General features: G+C 44.0%; 1 protein-coding gene and 1 pseudogene across 1 annotated transcript; both read right to left on the bottom strand.

Moving 5' to 3' along the window:
- LOC132461668 (zinc finger protein 271-like) overlaps positions 1–1,678 on the bottom strand; it is a 12,824-nt pseudogene extending 11,146 nt beyond the window's left edge.
- On the bottom strand, positions 1,372–24,608 carry LOC132461387 (zinc finger protein 658-like). Its single transcript, XM_060056478.1, has 10 exons — positions 23,906–24,608; positions 17,024–17,340; positions 16,810–16,876; positions 9,172–9,970; positions 6,621–6,925; positions 6,284–6,378; positions 6,101–6,164; positions 5,305–5,588; positions 5,066–5,132; positions 1,372–4,558 (listed from the first exon to the last, which is right to left on the bottom strand). The coding sequence occupies exons 1-10, from the start codon at positions 24,372–24,374 to the stop codon at positions 4,026–4,028; spliced, it is 3,000 nt and encodes a 999-aa protein (XP_059912461.1). The 5' UTR covers positions 24,375–24,608; the 3' UTR covers positions 1,372–4,025.

The following is a 24,608-nucleotide window of genomic DNA, read 5'->3' as shown; positions in this document are numbered from 1 at the left end:
AGTTGTAACCGAGTAAGCCTCACTTTTGGATGGTAAATGAGAAGGGGAATTTTCAACCTGAACAGCCAGCTGCTTGCGGCAATCCATCCGCTCGCCACAGTCCAGGCTCTTGGCCACGCTGCAGTCTGCAGACAGCGAGTTCAGGGCCTCCACTTCGGAAGCCGTGAAGAGCGTGTCATGGCCTTCCATCACCAGTTGCCCCCCCCCTTGTGCGTGGACACTCAGGATCCGTAGCTCTGCGTTTTGACTGGACACGTGGGAGGAGCCAGCGGCGTTCACATGGAGACTCTCCAAGGTGGCTGCGCTCTGCGTGCTGCGGTCTCCAAAGGCATCGCAGTCTTCTGCAAAGAGGAAAAACAAAGACAAATTCATTATTTGCACCAAACTGTACTTTGTACAAGTCGACAAAACTATTTAAAAATACAATATGTATCATTGACGGATAGGGTTTAAAATATGTACTGCAGACACAAATTCACAGTTTCCGAGAGAGAAGTCCCCTCCAGCCCCCTCCTCCCTAGACTTGAAGCTCAAGCGGGGGTCCGGTTCGAGGACACTGAACGAATACCAGTGCAAAATGAGCTGGGTACAAAATTACATTTGAGGCAATTATTGAATTTGAGCAACAACAAGGGAAAACGTGCCATTCCCTGTAAGCTGATCATCAAACATATACACGATTTGAATTTATTTATGTTTGATAATGATAAACCAGGTCACGTGGCATCCGTCTTGAACCCCTTTGGCCCTTTCTTGACTGTTTCCATCTTTGAAATGCAACTCCCAAGTTTTACTTGTGTTTTATCAGGGCTCTGGTCATGATGCGTTTCCAATAGAGGATCAGCCTTTTAGCGCAGGTAGAATCTAGTAGACAGCCTAGACTCATGGCTGCAATATGTATGACTCACCTGCTGGCCTGCATCCACTGATATCCTCTTCAATCCTGATTAAAATGATGTTTGGGGTCTCCTGCTTGTCGTGAAGAGGGAAACACAAAAGGCATATTCTTGCATTTTCACGGAAAAGTTGTCAACCCCCATTCTAGACACATTGAATCATAAAGTTGTGTGCTTGCTATGTGTATGTTGCGCCTACCTCTGCTGGACTTGTAACTGAGGATGCCTCACTTTTGGATGGTGAATGAAAAGGGGAATGTCCAACCGCCTTGTGGTCCATCAGGGGTTTTAGTCCTGATGATGATGATGATGATGAGGAAGGATGCATCACATCCAAGCCCATTCAGTGTTCAGGAAATGGCAATATCGTCAAATTATGAATTATTATGACTATTTCCTTTTGCTACAAATGTATAGCACCCCCTGAACACTTGGACAGTCCTGTTTTCCACCAATTAGTCGGAACTCAACCCACCATTTCCCAGTGATGTAGTCTCTGGTTTGCAGATGTTGTCACGAGTCAGGGCAAAACGAATTGCCGCACCCGATGCTTTCGATCTTGTTTGAAGCCGCAGAGAAAACAGCTCACTCCTCATCTCCTTCATCCTCGTCCTCAGCGCTTCGTTTTCTTCGCGGCTCTGAGTGATTTGTAACTGAAGAGTAGCCGACCCTTCCGAGAACAGTTGGCTAATTTCAGATACAGCCGCTTTCGCAAGTACGTCCATTATGGATGAAAGCTTTTCTTCCATAGTTGAGCCGGACGGTGACATGTTTATTAACATATTTTACTCGACTACCGGGAGAGGTAACTGATATCTAAATAAATCCTTTGATGTCGATTTATCCCAGAATGGCATGTGCACAATGGCCACTTCCGGTATATTACCGTATAACCGAGTAGGCCTACGCGTTCTGCTTCTTTTGTGGGGAGAAAATAGTCAACAGTTTTAATGAAGCACAGTCCCATGTTTTTCACTATATTGCGGGTATTCAAACGCATATACATCATTCATGTTGATAAAAAAATAATAATATTGTTTTGTGCTTGTGGAACCCTCGGGCAGTAGAGTCAGATATGGACGAGTAACTGGTTCGTAAGGAGGGAAAAAATAAAGTGACAACCCAATTATTAATTGGGTCACCACGGGTCACTTTTAGATTGACTGTATTCAACTTTGTCGAAATAAATAGAACAGATTTGAGTTCAGTGCAATCAAGAATATTCAGCAGTTTCCACAGTAGGATAGACCATAACATTATGTCAGAAAATAACTCTCTTTAAACACCATTTAGTGTCGGACAAATAAAAATAAGAACAAATAAAAATAAGAAAATAAATTCCTTGGAACTATTCCTTTAAGTTTAGTTTTCCTTTAAGTTCAGTTTTTGTTCATTTTGTTTCCTTGGTTCGGTCCGTTCAGCATGCGTCAACAAAAGGGAAGACGTCTGCTTCAGTGGTAAAAAAAAAATCAAGGGGCCTCTACGAATAGTCCAATCGTAGCGTGAACTACAATTTTCCGAAGATGTACTAGAATAAGCGCTCTTTCGATCCATGCGTTCTTATCGTATTGATTTCAGTCAGGTTGTCGCCAACAGTGCGAATCCCTTGGGTCGGACTTGGCCAACGGGCAGTGTTGGGAAAGATAGGCTACTTTTAAAATGTATCCACTTACAGAATACAGAATACATGCCCTAAAATGTAATATGTCACGTATTCCGTTGCATCACTCAATCTGAGTATTGTCTTCTGAATACTTGGATTACTTCCACATTGAATTGCATTTTATAAGTGTAGGGTTGAACAGGATGGGATCAAGAACCAGTCAGGGGGGCCATGGGAAATCCCACAATTCTGTCAGATATATAGGCCTACATATAGATGTAAGCATATCAATGTAAGCACTGCTCAGATGAGTTATTATCACCTTAATAGAGCACATCATAAATTTAACAACTTAAAGATGAATAAGCCTGCTTTTTCAACGAACAGTAACACACTTATTGCTATAACCTGTGACAGCTGAGCTGCTGTAGGCCTACATTTTGTTTTTGTCGTTAACTAGGTTATACCTTTATTCTTTAATAGGTCCATGGGTTATACTGGCTAGGAAAGGCACCTTAAGGTACGCAAGACACAACAGCTCCTCCCGAGTGCCACCGGGGCAATAACCCCCCTCATGTGTGACGAGGTTATTCTTTATGCAGCCATGAGTAATGTAGTTTTCTGTTATTGAGTGCAAGCTACATTTATGTGAAATTAGTAGTTTTTAAGGATGGAATGTTGAATTTACCTGGGTGTCTGAGTAGACAGAAGATTCTATGCGCTTAAATTGTGTGTGTTTCTGTGTGTGTGTATGTCCAGGGCCAAGTTACCGCGGAGATATTAATCCTAACTATAATATACAATTAAAGATATTATATTAACCGTGTCTGTATAATTAGTCAATTTACAAGAAACTGTTTAAATTGCTTGGGCATAAAAGGTACCCCCCTTCCTCTCCCTAACCGAGGGATGTTAAGATAGTTTACCTTCTCATTCCCACTGTAGCCAAAAAGTCTAATACTAAGGCCATTCCAGTCAACTGAATTATTCGGTGTCTTGCAGCCATGTCCACTTGACCCATAGTGTATTGCAATTTAACTGTTCTCTCCCACCTGGCTGACTTCAGCCATGAACAATCCTAAATTCTCTTCGATGGTCACTCCCCATCACCTTGTTTCCTCTGTATTAACCCACGATGTGAACATTTCCCCATAAGAAACATGTAAAGCCATTGTTTCATTGAATGTATGCTTGTTAACTTTGCTGCCTGCATCTTACCGTGATCATGCTTTTAAATGTTATCAATTATTTTGCAATCTGAAGTGTCCAAAAACGTATTATTGATGTCTGTGTGAAGATTTCTTAATAAAAACAGAAATATATGTGTATTATTTATAAATATCAAAAAGCTGGAAAGAGTTTTTTTCTAAAGCAGTAATTTAATCAGATATAGGATAAAGGTGTCAATCAGTGTCCCGGTGACCCGTTTCAAAGCCCCCCGATTGCCTGTGTGCATTGATCATGTGCCCACGCAAATGTCTCAGGTCGCTGAAGCTGGCTTTGCACTTGAGACACACGCAGGGCTTCTACCTGGAGTGAATCCTCATGTGGATCTTCAGGTGGCAGCTCTGACTGAAGCTCTTCATGCATTGGTCACACCTGTAGGGCTTCTCCCTGGAGTGAATCCTCATGTGGATCTTCAGGCTAAAGCTCTGACTGAAGCGCTTCATGCATTGGTCACACCTGTAGGGCTTCTCCCCGGAGTGAACCCTCATGTGGATCTTAAGGTCGTAGCTCCGTTTGAAGCCCTTCTTGCATTGGTCACACCTGTACGGCTTCTCACTGGAGTGAATCCTCATATGGATCTTCAGGTTGAAGCTCTGACTGAAGCGCTTCATGCATTGGTCACACCTGTAGGGCTTCTCCCCAGAGTGAATCCTCATGTGGGTCTTCAGTTCGTAGCTCCGTTTGAAGCCCTTCATGCATTGCTCACACCTGTAGGGTTTCTCCCTGGAGTGAACTGGACTGAACATGTGGGAGGAGCCAGGGGCATCGGGATGCAGACTATCTGAGGTGGTGCCAGGCTGTGTGCTGCAGTCTCTAATGTCATTGCAGTCTTCTGCGGAGAGGAAAACAAAGACATAGAAAGTAATGGTATTAAATCATTATTACTTTTTAGACACTTAACATCGAGGGTTAAGAAGGTGTACTGCAGGCAACAACACGCCAACTCGCTCGTTATAAATTCTCCGGCTCTCCTCTACACTACGGGCCTGGGTGGGTAAACTCCAGAGGGGCAGATTCTGGCAGTTAGGTTCCCACATACTGCCCCTCAGGGTGTAATCCGGACGGAGGATGTCTGGCTTAAAGTGTGTGAAAGGGCTACCTGTAAATTGATCAGCTAACATTTATACGTTTTCAATTTATTTATTATTTGAAAATGATAAAACAATACATGTGGCCTCCGTCACGATAACCTATTTGGCTCTTAGGTGTTTCCGTCTTTGAAATGCTCAAATTTTGCTCGTGTTATTGCAGGGCTCTGGTCGTTTCAAAGGAGGTCCAGGCATTTTAGCACAGGAAGAATCATTTGCTTGCTTGCATGGCTGCAATAGTTATAACTTACCTACAGGTGGGATGCATCCACCAATATCTTCTTCCTCCTCGTTTAAAATGGCGTCTTGGGTCTCCTGCTTTGCACATTAAGAGGGAAACACACACGACATATTCTTGCATTTGCACAGAAAAATTGTCAATCCCCCCCAACGACAAATCATAAAGGTTTTTGCTCTCTATGGTAGGTGCTGGAGTTGTAACAGAGTAAGCCTCACTTTTGGATGGTGAATGAGAAGGGGAATTTTCAACCTGAACAGCCAGCTGCTTGCGGCAATCTAACCGCTCGCCACAGTCCAGGCTCTTGGCCACGCTGTTATGTGCAGACAGAGAGTTCAGGGACTCCACTTCGGCAGCGGTGAAGAGGGTGTCATGGCCTTCCACCACTAGTTGCCCCCCCCCTTGTGCGTGGACACTCAGGATCCGCAGCTCCGCGTTTTGACTGGACACGTGGGAGGAGCCCGGGGTGTCCACAGGCAGACTCTCCAAGGTGGCTGCGCTCTGCGTGCTGCGGTCTCCAAAGGCATCACAGTCTTCTGCAATGAGGAAAAACCAAGACAAAGTCATTATTTGCAGACGAAACTATTTAAAAATACAATATGTAACATTCACACAGAGGGCTTAAAATATGTAGCCTACTGCAGAAACAAATTCACAGTTTCGGAGGGAGACGTCTCCTCCAGCCCCCTCCTCCCTAGACTTAAAGCTCAAGCGGATGTCCAGGACGAGGACACTGAACGAATACCAGCGCAAATCGAGCTGAGCACAACATTACATTTATTGTGTTTGGACAATAACCAGAGACAACGTGCCATTCCCTGAAAGATGAGCATTGAACATATTTTGAGAATGATAAACCAGGTGGTATCCGTCTTGACTTGAACCCCTTCTGTGCTCTTGACTGTTTCCATCTTTGAAATGCAACTCCCAAGTTTTACTTGTGGTTTATCAGGGCTCTGGTCATGTTGCGTTTCCAATAGAGGATCAGCCTTTTAGCGCAGGTAGAATCTAGTAGGCAGCCTAGACTCTATGCTGTAGTATGACTCACTTGCTGGCCTGCATCCCCCAATATCCTCTTCAATCTTGATTAAAATGATGTTGGGGGTCTCCTGCTTGTCGTAGAGAGGGAAACAAGACATATTCTTGCATTTTCAGGGAAAAGATGTCAACCCCCATTCTAGACACATTGAATCATAAAGGTGTGTGCTTGCTATGTGTATATTGTGCTTACCTCTGCTGGACTTGTAACTGAGGAAGCCTCACTTTTGGATGGTGAATGAAAAGGGGAATGTCCAACCGCATTATGGTCCATCAGGGGCTTTAGATCTGATGATGATGAAGAAGAATACAGTCTTGATCAACACAATTCAGAATTCAGGAAATGGGCATATCGTCAAAATATATATTAGACATGTGTTAAATAACCTGCTTCTCAAATATATTATTAATAATAGTTAATTATGAATCATGATTATTATTTGAACCATTTCCTTTTAATACAAATGTAACAATTAACAGTAACCCCCTAACTGTCTTGTTTTCCAACCATTAGCCGGAACACAACTCACCATTTCCCAGTGATTTAGTCCGTGGTTTGCTGATGTTGGCTCGAGTCAGGGCAAAACGACTTGCCGCACGCGATGCATTCGATCTTGTTTGAAGCCGCAAAGAAAACAGTTCACTCCCCATCTCCTTCATCCTCGTCCTCAGCAATTCGTTTTCTTTGCGGCTCTGAGTTATTTCTAAGCGAAGAGAAGCCGACCCTTCCGAGAACAGTTGGCTAATTTCAGATACAGCCGATTTCGCAAGTACGTCCATAATGGACGACAGCTGTTCTTCCAACGTTGAAGTGCACGGTGACATGTTTATTAACCTATTTTACCTGACTACCGGCGAGAGGTAACAGTTATTGATATCAAACGGAACCCTGTGATGGAGATTTATCCCAAAGCGGCAAGCGCACAATAGCCTCTTCCGGTATATTACCGTAACTGCTGGAAAACAACATCGATGAGCAAATTGGAGTACACGTACCCCTAGGGGTACTCTTGAGCACTACAGGGGGTATGTATGTATTGCCAGAGAATGACGGGCTCTGGTATTGCTCAGGATGAGCAATACAATCATACATATACAATTGTGCGCCAGACAGAACAGCGTCTCCCCGAGTTCCACCGAGGCAATGACTACCCTCATGTGTGATGTTGTTCTTTATGCAGTGTGTATTGACTTTTTTTTGTCGTTGAGTGCAATTATCATGACAAGCTGCATATTTATATGCAATTAATAGTTTTCTAAATAATTTCTAAAGATAGAATGGGGTCTCTACCTGAATCAGGGCCCAAGGACTGGGGGTGTAGGTTGACAGGCTTGGGGGCCCCCAAGGCAGAGGGGGGCCCATGGGAAGTTTCGATATTATTATTATTATAAAAAAGATTAAGTAGCCTATCTTTTTGATTGTTGTTCAAATATTTTATTAACATGACTTAATGTCATGATGAATATAGATCTAAATGCAAGCTTAGCGTATTGGTTTAATAAATTGGTATATTATTGTTAAAAGTAAAGACTGCTGTGACTACTCTGTGAACACCCCTTGCAAAAAGCGCAAAATGGTTCAGCCCACACAGCTGATTTCAAGGCGAATCGCACAATGCGTACGTTGAGTCTTTTTTTTATCTGGATGGAGATTCGGCAATTTGTCACTCACAGCCACTGTTAAAGGTCCCATGACATGCTATTTTATGTATTCTTTAATATAGGTATTAGTGGGCAACTAACACAGTATTCAAAGACGTTCCCTAAATTCAGCCGTGGTGCAGAGTTACAGCCACTCCGAGCCAGTCGCACATTGAGCTTCCCCCAAATGCGCTGTTTCGGTGGGCGAGTCAAGGAGGAGGGTGGGGGTGTGGCCCTGAGCAGCTTGCAGCCACCATGCGCTCTGTTTACAGTGGATGTATCGCAATGGCGAGCCGCACACAGCCTTTGGCCGTGTTCTGTAAATATTCTAGAACACACGGGTCCTGGAGCTCTATATCTAAATATTATCATATAGCCTACACAGATATCTATATCATATAATATATATTATCACGGCCAAAAGCTGTGTGAGCCGATATTATGAATCTCAAACGACCGCGTTGGGTTCTCCGACGTTCCTGGTTCTTCAACGTCCACATCAATGTGAATACACACACTGTAACGCAAGTGTTTCTTGTCGGTTCTTTGACGTGTCTTGTATTTCCGCCTCCAGACGATATTATGAATCACAAACGACTTTGTCGGGTTCTGCGACGTCTCTGGTTCTTCCACTTTCACATCAACCTGAAGTCGACTGAACCGCGCGCTGCCTGCGGCCGGCTGCCCGCTGCCGGGCGATGGTGCCTCGCGGCAACCGGCGGCATGTCGCAGTTCATGTACTTCAGCGAGTCAAACCAAAGTTCCTTTCCCCCAATTCCTTCTCAACCATGGCTTAGATAACCCCCACGACAGTCTCGTTGTGGAAATACAAGACACGTCAAAGAACCGACAAGAAACACTTGCGTTACAGTGTGTGTATTCACACACACACATGTGGCGCTCGCACGGTCGAGTCTCATTGGCGGGCCAACGTCTCTGGGCGGGCCAGGCAGAGTAAGGGGAGGAGCTGAGATTCCTCATGACGTCATGAGCACAGATTTCCAAATCAGCGCGCTTGAGCCTCCGTTTTTTCAAAGGCGAGCAGAACAGCTAGTGCTCGTTTTACACCAAACGCAAGTTTTAGCCACTGGGGGACCATAGGCAGGCTAGGGGAACTCATATTTATGTTAGAAAACCTCATAAATTGAGATTTTCATGTCATGGGACCTTTAAAGAAATTAAAATAGTTTTCATTTGAACTGAACTAAACTCTCAACGATTGTCACTCCCCCTCAACTTTGTATTAACCCACAATGTGAAAGTGGTCATTAAAATAAGTTATACCTCATCACACATACAGTAATTATTAACAACAATAAAAACAGAAATATTGACATTTTTTTAAATATCAAAAAGTTAGAAAGCGTCTTTAATCGTGATGGAAACCTGAAAGCAGACATTTCAGCATATACAGAAGAGGGTCAATCAAAGCATCCGGTTCAAAGCACCTCATTGCCGTGCGCATTGATCCTGTGCAGACGCAAATATCTCGGGTCGCTGAAGCTGGCCTTGCACTGGAGACACATGCAGGGCTTCTCCCCGGAGTGAATCCTCATGTGGATCTTCAGGTCGTAGCTCTGTCTGAAGCGCTTCATGCATTGGTCACACTTGTAGGGCTTCTCCTTGGAGTGAATACCCATGTGCATCTTCAGGTGGCACCCCTGCCTGAAGCACATCATGCATTGGTCACACCTGTAGGGTCTCTCCCCAGAGTGAATCCTCATGTGGATCTTCAGGTCATTGCTCCGTTTGAAGCCCTTCATGCATTGGTCACACCTGTAGGGCTTCTCCCTGGAGTGAGTACTCATGTGGATCTTTAGGTTGCAGCTCTGACTGAAGCGCTTCATGCATTGGGCACACCTGTAGGGCTTCTCGCTGGTGTGTGTACGCATGTGGATGGTCATCTTGGAATTGCTGGGAAAAACCTTGCCACACAAGACACAGGGCCGGCCCTTGCGGCCGCCCCGTGACCCAGTTTGCTCTTCACAGTGGACGATCTGCTCGCTGCAGTCCAGACTCTTGGCTACACTGTGGTCCATGGATAGTGAGCTGAGGGCCTCCACTTCGGACGCGGTGAAGAGGGTGTCATGGCTGTCCACCACCAGTTGCCCTCCCCCTTGTCCGTGGACACTCAGGATCCGCAGCTCCCTGTTATGACTGGACATATGGAAGGAGCCAGTGGCGTCTGGAGGCAGGCTATCTGAAGTTGTGCTGCAGTCTCTAATGTCATTGCAGACTTCTGCAGAGGAAAACAAAGACAAAGTAATTGCATTAATTCATTATTTGCCCAAAGGGATACAGTATGTACTTTGTACACAGTGGCGTGGGGATTTTTTTTGAGGAAGCCAAGTGAGGCCAAACCTGACACGTCCAAACAGTGCCAGTTTCACAGCGCAGTCTATTGCCCCATTTCCACTGCAGGGTACGGAACGGATCGCAAAGGTGCGGGTCGGGTCGCGTTTCCACCGCCAAAAGTGGGCGTGACCCGGACTTTGCCGTACCCGTTCCGGCCCCATTCTCGGGACTCCTCCGTTGCGGTACCCAAAACGAGACCAGACGCCTGAAAGGGTCCCGTGAAATTCTAGCTACACCCCCCCTCCGTTGATTGGTCGACAGAATCGTCACTTCCGGGTGACGCGGGGATAAAAACAAACAGTAGCCTCGAGGTATTATTCTTTACAATCAACATGTCGCGTAAAAAGCTTGCTTGGGCGAACAAGGAGGTGGAGACGCTCGTCTGCATTCTTGGGGAGGAAGACGTTGTTTACGATGTTTACGTAGCTGCCGCGGCGATCGACATCCGGGCTACCACCAAGGGTACTGTCGGCAGGGGAAACGCGACCTCGGAACTGAGCTGGGCTATACCGCCCCCTCCCTACCGCACCTTTGCGATCCGATCCGTTCCGCACCCTGCAGTGGAAATGGGGCATATGTGGCTTTTAGATTTACCGTGCCTCTCGATTGCCCGGGACAAGTTGGCAAGGTCCACGCATCCTGTAGTGACCCAGCAGGGATTGTTAAGGGAGCACGAATCCTTCTCAAAAAGAAGACACGGCCAGCAAAATAGTCGCTGAAGTTTGCTGCTGCCAGCAAGCCACTCCGTTCGTGTATAGTTTTCTTCATTGAACGTCCGAAAGAAGCCTTGCTTTCTCTCCCCGCGAAGTTTCAGCTTCGGTGTTGGCCTGCCATCGGATTTTATTTTGATTCGCTGCTGTTGTGGTAGTTTGGTAAAAAAAAATTTAAGTAAATAACCTAAATCTCCACCCTCCATAACTGCACTTGCTAAGTAGGCTACTCAAAAATGAGAACAATTCAAACATGCTAATTTCGCACTATTTGTTTTGTTATTGTTATTTCGGTGACGTTGATAATGATGCTTTGATTTGATTGGTGTTTAGCCAAGGGCCGAGTGGCTTCCCTTGGCACCCTCCCGACCAAACAGAGGAGGGCAGTGTCATGACAGTAGCCTCACCTGAGTGGTCAATTCTTTCTTTCTTTTTTTTCACAAAGGGATACCAGCTCGGGCTGGCTTCCTCGCAGTGTTCAGTGTCGTGTTTCGCCGCGGCTTCAGTTTATAACGGGGGCACCGTATCGCGCATTGTGAAATGGTCAATGAGAGGAGAAAATGGGGAAGAAATGACAGCAACACAGCACAAAATAATTAACGAAACTGTTAATATAAATGTTTTTATTGGATGACAACTACAGCCTAAAAAAACAGGGAAGCCTGGCTTCCCTTGGCCTCCGCGAGAAAACGCCACTGTTTGTACACACTTTGGTTGTGTACAAAGGTTGATTATGCCTTTTCCTTGTCCCCCTTTGGGTGGTCAAGGGTCAAAGTGTCCAGTTGCGAAAACACGGCTTCGTGTCCCTCTTTTAAGCATGTGGGGAGGTCATAAAGACACAACCCAGGTCATTCTGCTATAAACTGTATAGGTAGATTGGCAGGTATTTCAGGACAACTTCAATCGTTTTCTGTGTAAACCGTGTAGAATTGAGAGTCATCCGAACTTATAACAATTCTGGTCATATATTTGGGTAATAACGGTACAATAACATAGAACAAACAATGAAATAATTTGTCAGGAAAACAGCTTCTAAACACATCCCCCAAAGGTGTCACTAAAACAGGCACATTCCAACAACAAATGTTACTAAGAGATACAGGGACAGTTATGGCGCTTTTCCCCCGGCGGGTACGCTTTGGACCAAGCACGCCTCAGCCCAGCAGTGAGGGTGCGGTATAGCCAAGCTCAGTTATGGCTCGCATTTCCACCGCCAACAGTACCCTTATGATAGGGCGGGGTTTAAGCCGGATTGCGATAGCCGGGGCAGCTACGCATCGTAACCTCATAGCAGTCCGACACATTGTAGCCTACTATTAAATCCAAGTAAAAGAAGAAGCAACATAATAAAAGAGCAACAATGTAGGACGTCCAAGAAGGACGTCAAACTTTTCTTCAATAAGCCAAGCTTTCCCCTTTATACGGAAATACCTCGTGGGTACTGCGTTTGTTTGTTATTAGGCGTGTTTCAGATGAAGCATTCATTGCATTGCCTCGCATTACATAATGCAAGCTTTGAAAAATCAACAGAAATGCTGGTGATCTTACGTCACATGGCTGTAAAATCTTGCAGGAGCTCAAGTGTAACTCCCTCCGTCTGCTTTTCTTTGCTTATGGTCTCAAATAAATGAGGACATATGAAATTTCCCACATGAGAAATGACATAATTCCTTTCAAAGAGGCGTGCCATCTCCCAAACTATGCTTATTAAAAATAGAAGACTGTGAACTATCACTTCGTCACTCATCATGTTATTTTTTTATGAGGGAAAGGGGCTTGAGACTGTTCTAAATTAAACTACAGTAGGTGAACAAAATCCCTTGGCTGCACTGGGTGAGCCATCTTCTTTGTTCGAAATACGAGAAGTGCACCTGTGTTCGACTTGACGGGATGGGAACTTGACTTGTTTCTGACTAGTTCCGGCGGATCTTCAAGTCTCGTGCAGGCATTCGCTCAAATGCAAGCAATCTGAAATGCAGCCATCATCCTCCCCGACTGCGAGACGAGTACGGCCCAATACGGCTCAGTCCGGATCACACCCACTTTTGGCAGTGGAAACGCGACCCGTGCTGTACCTTTGCAGACTTAAGGGAAGCCTCACATGTGGGAAAACAGAATTTTCCCATTACAGTGGTCCTTGTGTTTTAGCAGGGCTCTGGTCATGGTGTGCTTTCACACGAGGTCCCGGCTTTTTAGTGCAGGAAGAAACGAGAACATTCAGGCCTCGACAGTAACGATTCCCCGCTTGCCCGGGGCAGGTGAACTCTGTGATCGGGCAACTCAGAAGACATATTATGGTGTTTTCCCAACAAGTAAACATAGTATTTGAGTTGTAGAAAACATGTTTTTGAAGCTGTTTGCTGGAAATAGCTTTTAGGAAAAAAAAACTTGCCTACCGCTATTCCCCTCTGTTTCAGTCCCTTCAGAATGCGCTGTTTCTGGTGTCTGTAGCTTTAATGCAAATAAGCTACTGCACATTGACCAATGAGCTGTCAGACTGACCCACAGCATGGAGGAGAAGGGATTGTTGCCGTTGCGGACTCCTGGAGCTCTATATCTATATCTATATCATATAATATAATATAATAATAATATTATAGATGGGTTAGGGCTGTTTCGATACACCAACTCACGATTCGGTTTGTAACACAATTTTTGGCCCATGGTTCGATACATCCCACGATTTTTTGAAATTTAAAAAGCATTTTATTTCCTCATCCTCATCCTCATCGTCATCCGCTTATCCGGGGTCGGGTCGCGGGGGGAGCAGCTCAAGCAGGGGGCCCCAGACTTCCCTTTCCCGGGCCACATTGACCAGCTCTGACGGGGGGATCCCGAGGCGTTCCCAGGCCAGTGTTGAGATATAATCTCTCCACCTAGTCCTGGGTCTTCCCCGAGGTCTCCTCCCCATTGGACGTGCCTGAAACACCTCCCAAGGAAGGCGCCCAGTGGGCATCCTTACCAGATGTCCGAACCACCTCAGCTGACTCCTTTCTAAGTAAAGGAGCAGCGGCTCTAATCCGAGTTCCTCACGGATGGCTGAGCATTTTATTTAAACAACACTTATATAACAATTAACCTAATGTACCATTTAATAACAAATAATTTGGAAAACTGAACAGATTTGAACAGAAAGACTATACTTATTTATTTATTCATTTTGCTATACTATTAAAGTATAGCAAAATGAATAAATAAATAACCAAAGATTGCAGTTGGAGGATGCTTTGCAGGTAGGCAAAAACCCTCAACTAGTTTTGTGGTTTACGCCTCGTTTCCACATACGTACATTCTCGTATGCGATCCAACCGTCTCCGACCGAAAGTCCATTCATTCCTATGTGATTCTCCGTAATGTCCGTTTTTCCTCCGAGACTCCTCCCCTCCGTAAAATTTCTGTCCGGTATGTCCGTAATATACGTTCAAAAAATTTAACTTTCGCCGTCGTTTTACGGAGATACCGTACGAAAGTTTTTATGTTTTTCACAAAACTTGTAGGCTAAGTACCTTGCAGGCCAAACTCCTCAGCGATCTCTTTCCAAGCCTGTTGGTTTTGTTTTTATCTCTGTATATGTCGATCCTCATGTTCCAAAGTACCGGTCTCCTATCCGCTTATCCGGGGTCGGGTCGCGGGGGGAGCAGCTCATGCAGGGGGCCCCAGACTTCCCTTTCCCGGGCCACATTGACCAACTCTGACGGGGGGATCCCGAGGCGTTCCCAGGCCAGTGTTGAGATATAAACTCTCCAACTAGTCCTGGGTCTTCCCCGAGGTCTCCTCCCCACTGGACGTGCCTGGAACACCTCCCAAGGAAGGCGCCCAGTGGGCATCCTTACCAGATACCCGAACCACCTCAGCTGACTCCTTTCTAAGTAAAGGAGCAGCGGCTCTAATCCGAGTTAGGGAGACGCCAGCCACCCTTCTGAGAAAACTCATCTCGGCCGCTTGTACCCGCGATCTCGTCCTTTCGGTCATCACCCAGCCCTCATGACCATAGGTGAGGATAGGAACGAAGATCGACCGGTAGATCAAGAGCTTTGCCTTGCGGCTCAACTCTCTTTTCGTCACAACGGTGCGGTAAAGCGAACGCAATACCGCCCCCGCTGCTCAGATTCTCCGGCCAATCTCAATCTCACGCTCCATAGTACCCTCACTCGCGAACAAGACCCCGAGGTACTTGAACGCCTTCATTTGGGCACTCATTTCCTAGTAAGCAATCCGCTGATTTATCCTAACATCTTTTGTCCGTAAATAAATTCATGCCCGTACGTAAAACACTAGCGACTCCTTCCGTAAATTTACGGAAGCACGGACACGAAAAACATACGTATGTGGAAACGAGGCGTTAGGCTTACGTGTTTGGGAATATTAATTTCAAATAAATTATAGTAAATTGAATACTTTGGTAGCACTAACCCGTTCTCGCTAGAAAAAACGGTGCCGGTCAAAGTGACATGCATAGGTTTCGTTTTCCGTCAAATATCCTATTATCGCTATGTAGCTTAAATAATGACATAATCAGGCCGTATAGAATGCAACATGTTTAATAGCCTACCTTTCAAATAGATGGGAAAAAACATGAACGTCTGATTCGCAATAACGAGGTGTTACGAGTAGCGTATGTATGTGAGTGAGAATGGCAGTGTGCGTGTGTGTGAGTGACGTCAGCGAGTGAGTGGATAAGTGAGGAGAGCGAGCGGTAGCGTGTGTGTGTGTGTCTAGTGAAGAAACTTTATTCAAAGTTTATATGCGTGTGGGAGCACCAGAGACCCAAAACAACACCTCAAATCCCAGGAAAAGTGTTGTTTTCATAATATGTCCCCTTTAAATGTTACATAGAGTTGCCCGAAAGGGCAAGTGTTTTTTTTTTTTGCAAATACACCTTATATGCCCACAAAATAAACCTCTATCGCGGGAGGGGAACTTTCCACAGCACTGTGGGTTGGTTTATGGTAAAACAGGAGAATATGATTCATAACAATAATCTGTGTCACTTCCGTGTAGCCAACCGGGACATACGGAATAGAGGAAAAAGAAGACTCACTTTCGTTATGTACCTTCAGCCTCCGAAAACCCGGGCAAGGTAAATGTAACAGAAATAAATAAATAAAGACACCTGAAAATCAGACGCCGCCAGGATATGAAAAAAAAATGCAAAGGAATTTTCCGTCAGTCTGCTTGACAGCGGATAAAAGTTAACTGATTGTGGTTTTGACTACCCTGCAATCTCACTCATCAACACAATTTCACTACATTACGGGTGTAGTATATTGTGGACAGTTTAGGACACCGTATCGACCAAAATCACAACGACATGTTGCTATCGACATCTGTGCGAGAACAGCACTTAAATCTACGTTCAGGTGTTCTGCCAATTTCTGCTCCCTTGCAGATTTTGCTACCTAGTGGTTCAGCGAATGCGTATGAAGACACTATTGATCCGCGGAGTGTAAAATACACATATAATGTACCCCTGAAATCTCCAATAAAGACGTTATAAAGTATCAGAGTCATGCTACCCTATAAAAAAGTGCTACCTTAAGTGTTTGGTAGAGTATTTAATCTGTAGACCAATTGCCTATATTAAGCAAGGCTCCCACTACAGAATTATGTTTTTTACACCACTACTCGCCCCATGTACACTTAGAATATGGGGAAAATATTTTGATACTGTATTATAACGTCTTTTGGAGATTTCAGCGGTACAGCATGTGTATTTTACACCAATACTCAATAGCGTCGTGCCGTCGTCATGCGCATGCGCAGAACCAATAGGTAGCAAAATGTGATGGGTAGCAGAAATTGGCAGAACACCGGCTGCTATCTGTTTTAGGGGCCGTCTACAAATAACTGTTTTTTAAATTGTTTCAGGAAAGAAATCATCACAAAACATTTTCCATTTTTGGCAAGTATGTTTTACTATTGGGCAAGGGGCTTAAAAAGCTTAAAGCCAAGGCCTGACATTCTCAGATCCAGGTTGTTGCTTGCTTGCATGGTTGCAATGGTTATTACTTACCTACAGCGGTCAGCCCTCCACCAATATCTTCTTCATCCTTGATTAAAATGGTGTCTGGGGTCTGCTGCTTTCCACATAAAGGGGGAAACACACACAAGACATATTCTTGCATTTACGCAGATGTTATTGTCTATCCCCAGTAACGACACATTGAAACATAAAAGGTGTGTGCTTTTTATGGGTGTGGCTGGAGTTGTAACAGAATAAGCCTTACTGTTGGATGATGAATGTAAAGATGATTTCCAACCTGCACAGTCAACTCCATACGGTGGACAAGCTGCTCGCCAACGTCCAGGCTGTTGGCCACACTGTAATGCGTAGACGGTGAGTTCAGGGCTTCCAGTTTGGACGTGGTGAAGAGGGTGTCATGGCCGTCCACTGCCAGTGGTCCCTTGCCTTGTCCGTGGACACTGAGGATCCGCAACTCCTTGTTGTGACTGGACACATGGGAGGAGCCAGGGGGGTCCACATGCAGACTATCCAAGGTGGCGCCACGCTTTGTGCTGCCATCTCCAAAGGCATCGCAGTCTTCTGCAAAGAGGGAAAAACATTGAACTAACTTTTACCAACATTTATACGTTTTGAATTTATTTATGTTTGGAATGATAGCCAATGTGGCATCTGTCTTGAAACCATTCTGGACTCTAGACTGTTTCCATCTTTGAAATGCAACTTCCTTGTTTCACTTGTTTTTGTCTCCGGGCTGTGGTCATGATGCTTCGCAAGAGGACACTAGCTAGAATCTATGGGTGGTGTAAGATAAGGGGGATTTCAAACCGCCTTGTGTCTTTCAGGGGATTTAGGCCTGATGATGAAGAATACAATACATTCAGGCCCATTCAGAGTTCAGGAAATGGGCATACCGTCAAAGATATTCGGACCGTGGTGAAGTTAGTAGGATGTTGGATATTCGACAGATATTCGGCCATTCATTTCCTATGGAAAATTGCTTTTTGCTCAATAGCTTCCCAGGTATTGGACCCAGACACCCCAGACCAATGTAGACCTGTCCTACTATGTGGTACTAACAACACACACCTCAATAAAAATTAATATTTTGCACCTCCTATTTTATTTAGATATTTTAAAAATCCCATTAATTTCCTATGAAATAGCTTTTTGCTCAATAGCTTCCGAGTTATGGGACCCTGAGGCCCCAGACCAATGTAGACCTGTCCTACTATGTGGTATTAACAACACACACCTCACTAACAATAAATATTTTGCACCTCCTATTTTATTTGAATTCTTTAAAAATCCCATTCATTTCCTATGGAAAACGTCTTTTTGCTCAATAGCTTCCGAGTTATGGGACCCAGACCAATGTGGACCTGTCCTACAATGTGGTAATAACAACACACACCTCACTAAAAATTGATATTTTGCACCTCCTATTTTATTTAAATATTTTAAGAACCCCTTTCATTTCCTATGGGAAATTGCTTTTTGCTCAATAGCTTCCGAGTTATGGGACCCAGAGGCCCCAGACCAATGTTGACCAGTCCTACTATGTGGTACTAACAACACACACCTCACTAAAAATTAATATTTTGCACCTCCTATTTTATTTAAATATTTTTAGAATCCCATTCATTTCCTACAGGAAATTGCTTTTTGCTCAATAGCTTCCGAGTTATGGGACCCAGACACCCCAGACCAATGTAGACCTGTCCTACTATGTGGTAATAACAACACACACCTCACTAACAATAAATATTTTGCACCTCCTATTTTATTTGAATTTTTTAAAAATCCCATTAATTTCCTATGGAAAACGGCTTTTTGCTCAATAGCTTCCGAGTTATGGGACCCAGAGGCCCCAGACCAATGTGGACCTATCCTACTATGTGGTAACACACACTCATTCATTGCCATGGATTGCAAGAAGGAAATATTACAGAAAGGTCTGAAGCTAAAATATAATTTGCAAGTTCACATAATGAAGTGGGAAAAACAAATGAAGGTGTGTTTGATTAGTATATCATGAATATCATGGAATTCTTAAAATATTTAAAGAAAATAGGAGGTGCAAAATACTAATTTTTAAGGAGGTGTGTGTTGTTATTACGACATAGTAGGACAAGTCTACATTGGTATGGGGCCTCTGGGTCCCATAACTCGGAAGCTATTGAGCAAAAAGCCGTTTTCCATAGGAAATGAATGGGATTTTTAAAGAATTCAAATAAAATAGGAGGTGCCAAATATTTATTTTTTGTGAGGTGTGTGTTGTTAGTACCCTATAGTAGGACAGGTCTAAATTGGTCTGGGGCCTCTGGGTCCCATAACTCGGAAGCTATTGAGCAAAAAGCCATTTTCCATAGGAAATTAATGGGATTTTTAAAAAATTCAAATAAAATTGGAGGTGCAAATTATTAATTTTTAGTGAGGTGTGTGTTGTTAGTACCACATAGTCGTACAGGTCCACATTGGTCTGGGGCCTCTGGGTCCCATAACTCGGAAGCTATTGAGCAAGAAGCCGTTTTCCATAGGAAATGAATGGTATTTTTTAAAAATTCAAATAAAATAGGAGGTGCACATTTTTTTATTGTTAGTAAGGTGTGTGTTGTTATTACCACATAGTAGGACAGGTCTACATTGGTCTGAGGTGTCTGGGTCCCATAACTCAGAAGCTATTGAGCAAAAAGCAATTTCCCATAGGAAATTAATGGGATTCTTAAAATATTTAAATAAAATAGGAGGTGCAAAATATATAATTTTTAGTGAGGTGTGTGTTGTTAGTACCACATAGTAGGACAGGTCAACATTGGTCTGGGGCCTCTGGGTCCCATAACTCGGAAGCTATTGAGCAAAAAGCAATTTCCGATTGGAAATGAATGGCTGACTATCTGTTGAATATCTGTCGAATAACCAACATCAAACTAACTTCACCACGGTGATATTCGGCATGTATTGAGAAGTAGCCTGCTTCTCCTATTTAAATCATTATTAATTGTGCATTTGAATCACGATTATTATTTTAACTATTTCCCTTTACTGCAAATGTTAAAGTTATTAGTACCCCCTGAACACTTCTTTCCACACATTAGTTGGAACTCAACTCACCATTTCCCAGTGATATAGTCCGTGGTGTGCAGGTGTTGGCTCGAGCCAGGGCAAAACGACTTGCCGCATGCGATGCAATCGTTCTAGTTTGAAGACGCAAAGAAAACAGCTCACTCCTCATCTCCTTCATTCTCGTCCTCAGCGCTTCGTTTTCTTCGCGGCTCTGAGTGATTTGTAATCGAAGAGTAGCAGACCCATCAGAGAACAGTTGGCTAATTTCAGATACAGCCGCTTTCGCAAGTACGTCCATTATAGACGAAAGCTGTTCCTCCAAAGTTGAGCCGCACGGTGACCTGTTTATCAACATATTTTAATCGACTACCGCTGAGAGATAACAGTTACTGACATCAAACTCAACCCTGAGATGGTGATTTATCCCAGAATGGCATTCATCCAATGGGTGGCTTGTTCCGGTATATTACCGTAACTACTGAAAAACAACATCGATGAGCAAATAGAGAGCAGTGAAGAGCTGTAGTTCACAAACCGCCCTCAAACAAAACCTAACATTATCAAACTTCTTCACGAAAATGTTTAGATTTCTTTGCATGAAAAATTATCATTTATTTTATCTCGTAGGTCCCATGGGCTCTACCGGGAGGGGCGTGACTTCGCCACTCTATGGGAGTAAGCGTACCCCTAGGGGTACTTTGGTGTACTGCAGGGTATACTTCTAAAATAATAACAGCCAACTATCTTTTTTTTTCCACCCTGAGCAAGTTTAAATTCTGAAAGCTAGACAAAAGAAAATCGTGAAAATGGACAGGTGGTTGAAAGATAAATCTGAAAACACGGAGAAAGGAGAATCTGTGATAAAGAAAACTCGTCCAAGACCAAAGGTCATTTTCAGGGAGAATACATATTAATAGGATTCACCTCTACATGCTCTCCCAATCCCCTGGCGTTGTGATTCTTTTGTGGGGAGAATTTAGCAAACAGCTTAATAAAGCACATGCACATGTATATCATTGAATTGGGAATATTTGCACCATTTTATTGTTCATGTTTACAATGCCAAATAGAACGCACATACATTATTTATATTCATTCATTAAAAATAATAAACCTTCGCTTGTGAAAAATGTTTGAGAAACACTGAGCCTGAATATTGAGGTGGAACAGGAGTGGACCAAGAACAAGTCAGGGGGGCCATGGGAAATAATGGCGCATTTCCACTGTTGGGTTTGCTTAGGCCCAGCAAGCCTTGGCCCAGTAGTTAAGGTGCGGTTTTGCCCAGCTCATTTATGGTTTGCGTTACCACTGCCGACAGTACCCTTACCGTAGGGCGGGGCTTAAGCCGGTAGGCGATAGCTGCGGCAGCTACTTAAGCATCGTGACCTCATAGCAACCCGACACAGTGTAGCCTGCTAATAAATCCAAGGAAAAATAAGAACGTGAGACAATAAACAAAGAGCAACACTATAGGACATCCAAGAAGGATGGCAAACTTTTGCTTGACATATCTTCAATAAATGAAGCTTTCGCCGTTCTCTATAAATACCTTGCGGATACTGGGTTTGTTTGTTATTATGCCCGTCGCACAGAAGTGACGATTCTGTCAACCAATCAACGGACGGCCTGTGTAGCTTGAACTTGGAGTACTCCACTCCAGCCCACCGAGGCAATGACCCCCCTGATGTGTTAGAGGGTACTTTATGCAGTGTGTATTTACTTTTTCTGTTCTTGAGTGCACTTATAATGGAAAGGTGCATATTATGCAATTAAGTTTTCTAAATAATTTCTAAAGATGGAATGTGGAATCTACCTTTATTATCGAAATGATCAAGCACATCATTCTCTGAGTGTCTGAGAAGACGGAAGAGTCTAGCATGCTCTTAAATTGTGTTTGTGTGTGTGCGTGTCTGTAGGTACAGGGCAGAGTTACCGCGGTCCACAGGTGACAGCCAGGCCGCAAATTGTTCGTTTCAATGGGAATCACGACGGTTTATACTTTCAACATAAAGTTTACATATTTATAATACGAAATTCGTCCCAGCCTTTATACCAGATACTCTAGGGTCTATAGCATATAACCGCGTTGTCCGATTACAGTTTTATTCATTTTTCACAATTTACCAGCTCTTGTTTTAGTAATAATCACCACGCCATTCGCTTCAATTAACCCACAATGTGAAAGTTTAAAATTAAAATTAATTCAAATTCTTTGCTATCCGAATTGTCCAAAAAATAAGTAGTTCTTCATCACAATTATTAACAACACAGAAATAGATATATTCTATAAATATCAAAAAGTTGGAAAACATCTTTAACCGTGACAAAAACCTTTAATCGTAAGAAGAACCTAGAAGCTGTAATTTCATCACATAAAGGATAATGGTGTCAATCAAAGCGTTCTGTTTCTCCGTGTCAAAGCACCCCTTTGCCCTTGTGCTTGGTCATGTGGCGACGCAAACTGCTGGAGTACCTGTAGCTGATGTTGCACTGGTGACACACGCAGGGCTTCTCCCCGGAGTGAATCCTCATGTGGATCTTCAGGCTACAGCTCTGACTGAAGCGCTTCATGCATTGGTCACACCTGTAGGGCTTCTCGCTGGTGTGGGTACGCATGTGGATGGTCATCTTGGAATCGTTGGGAAAAACCTTGCCACACAAGACACAGGGCCGGCCCTTGCGGCCGCCCCGATGCCCAGTTAGCTCCTCACAGTGGACGAGCCGCTTGCCGCAGTCCAGGCTCTTGGCCACACTGTGGTCCACGGACAGCGAGCTAAGGGCCTCTAGATCGGACGCGCTGAAGAGGGTGTCATGGCCGTCCACTACCAGTTGGCCCCCCCCATGTCCGTGGACACTCAAGATCCGCAGCTCCCCGTTGTGACTGGACATGTGGGAGGAGCCAGGGGCGTCCACATGCAGACTCTTCAAGGTGGCTGTGCCCTGAGTGTTGCGGTCTCCAAAGGCATTGCAGTCGTCTGCAGGGAAGAAAACAAAGAAAGAAAGTAATTGATATGAAAACTTTATTAAAGACTCAGGTCCATAAATAACCCTCTATTACCACTAGTTGAAAAGGGCACAGCGCCACCAATCGTACCGGGGAAAGAAATGCTTCGGCCAATGAATCGCTTTTTCTCACCGCCATGTATACACAGACAATTGCAGTTGTCCAATTGAGGAGCATTATCGAACTATGGCCGTAATCTGCTTAAGCTGTGCATGTATATGTCCCTCACGGTACCGGAGGGAGATATCTCCTCAAGCGCCCTCCTCCCTAGACTTGAAGCTCAAGCGGAAAATGAGCTGAGCACATCACATTTGAGACAAGCTCAATTATTGAATTTTGAATAGCAAGAGACAACATGCCATTCTCTGTATGCTGATCATCTAACATTTAAAAGTCTTGAATTTATTTATGTTTGAGAATAATTAAACCAGCTCATGTAGCTTCCGTCTGTAACCCCTTCTGGGCTCTTGACTTTCCATCTTTGAAATGCAACTCCCAAGTTTTACTTGTGTTTTATCAGGGCTCTTGTCATGTGATTTTTCAAAAGAGAACCAGCCTGTTAAAGCAATCTAGACTCATGGCTGCAACATATATGACTCACCTAATGGCCTGCATCCACTGATATCCTCTTCAACCTTGATTAAAATTATGTCGGGGGTCTCCTTCTTGTCGTAAAGAGGGAAACACACACAATACATATTCTTGGCATTTGCACGTAAAAGTTGTCAACCCCCATTCTAGACCCAGTGAATTATAATACTTTCTATGTGTATGTTGAGCCTAGTACCTCTGCTGGACTTGTAACTGACGAAGCCTCACTTTTGGATGTTGAATGAAAACGGGAAATCCCAACCGCCTTGTTGTCCATCAGTGGCTTTAGGTCTGATAATGATGCAGAATACATTACATTCTTGATCAAGACCATTCAGCGTTCAGGATATGGCCCTATCGTCAAATTATATTAGGCATCTGCTGTGAAGTAGCCTGTTTCTCCGATATCATTATTAATGGTTAATTATGATTCATGATTATTATAACTTATGATAAACTTCTAATTTCCTTTTACTACTAACTCACCATTTCTCATTGATGTAGTCCGTGGTTTGCAGATGTTGGGTCGAGCCAGGCCAAAACGACTTTGCGCACGCGATGCATTTGATCTTGTTTGAAGCCGCAAAGAAAACAGCTCACTCTTCATCACCTTCATCCTCGTCCTCAGCGCTTCGTTTTCTTCGCGGCTCTGAGTTATTTGTAACTGAAGAGTAGCCGACCCATCCGAGATCAGTTGGCTAATTTCAGATACAGCCGCTTTCGCAAGCACGTCCATTATGGACGAAAGCTGTTCTTCCAAAGTTGAGCCACACGGTGACATGTTTATTAACATATTTTTCTCGACTACCGGCGAAAGGTAACAGTTATTGACATCAAAAGTAACCCTGTGATGTTGTTTATCAGAGAACGGCATTCGCCCAATGGCCTCTTCCGGTATATTACCGTAAATACTGGAAAACAATATCGATGAGCAAATGGGAGTACGCGTGCCCATAGCGGTACTTTGGAGTACTGCAGGAGGTAATTCTAAGAAAAAATAAAAACAGCCAACTACTAAATAGATAGGCCAAAATGTCGTCAGTTTCAGTACATGAAACGGGGATTCACCTGTCCTCTACATGCTCTTCGTTGTGCTTCTTTTGAGGGGAGAAGTACACACTTCTTAAGTGAGTGCAGCCTGCAGCACTCACCTTATAATCTTACCAGAACTTAAAGATCATCAACCTGA

Source organism: Gadus macrocephalus, chromosome 7 (genome assembly GCF_031168955.1).
Source record: "Gadus macrocephalus chromosome 7, ASM3116895v1".
In the NCBI taxonomy this organism is placed as follows: domain Eukaryota; kingdom Metazoa; phylum Chordata; class Actinopteri; order Gadiformes; family Gadidae; genus Gadus; species Gadus macrocephalus.
The sequence above is the reverse complement of the archived record's forward strand: the minus strand, read 5'-3'. Positions and strand labels throughout refer to the sequence as shown.

What these genes read in the sequence shown, in the direction of transcription:
- LOC132461387 (XM_060056478.1), bottom strand. Translation starts at nt 24,374, where the DNA reads ATGGGCACGCGTACTCCCATTTGCTCATCGATATTGTTTTCCAGTATT. An exon ending in GACTACATCAATGAGAAATG is followed by an intron (nt 17,341 to 23,905) that starts GTGAGTTAGTAG and finishes CCCTCTTTGCAG; the next exon opens with AAGACTGCGATGCCTTTGGA. An exon ending in GCAAGCAGCTGGCTGTTCAG is followed by an intron (nt 5,133 to 5,304) that starts GTTGAAAATTCC and finishes TAATGTGCAAAG; the next exon opens with CAGGAGACCCAAGACGCCAT.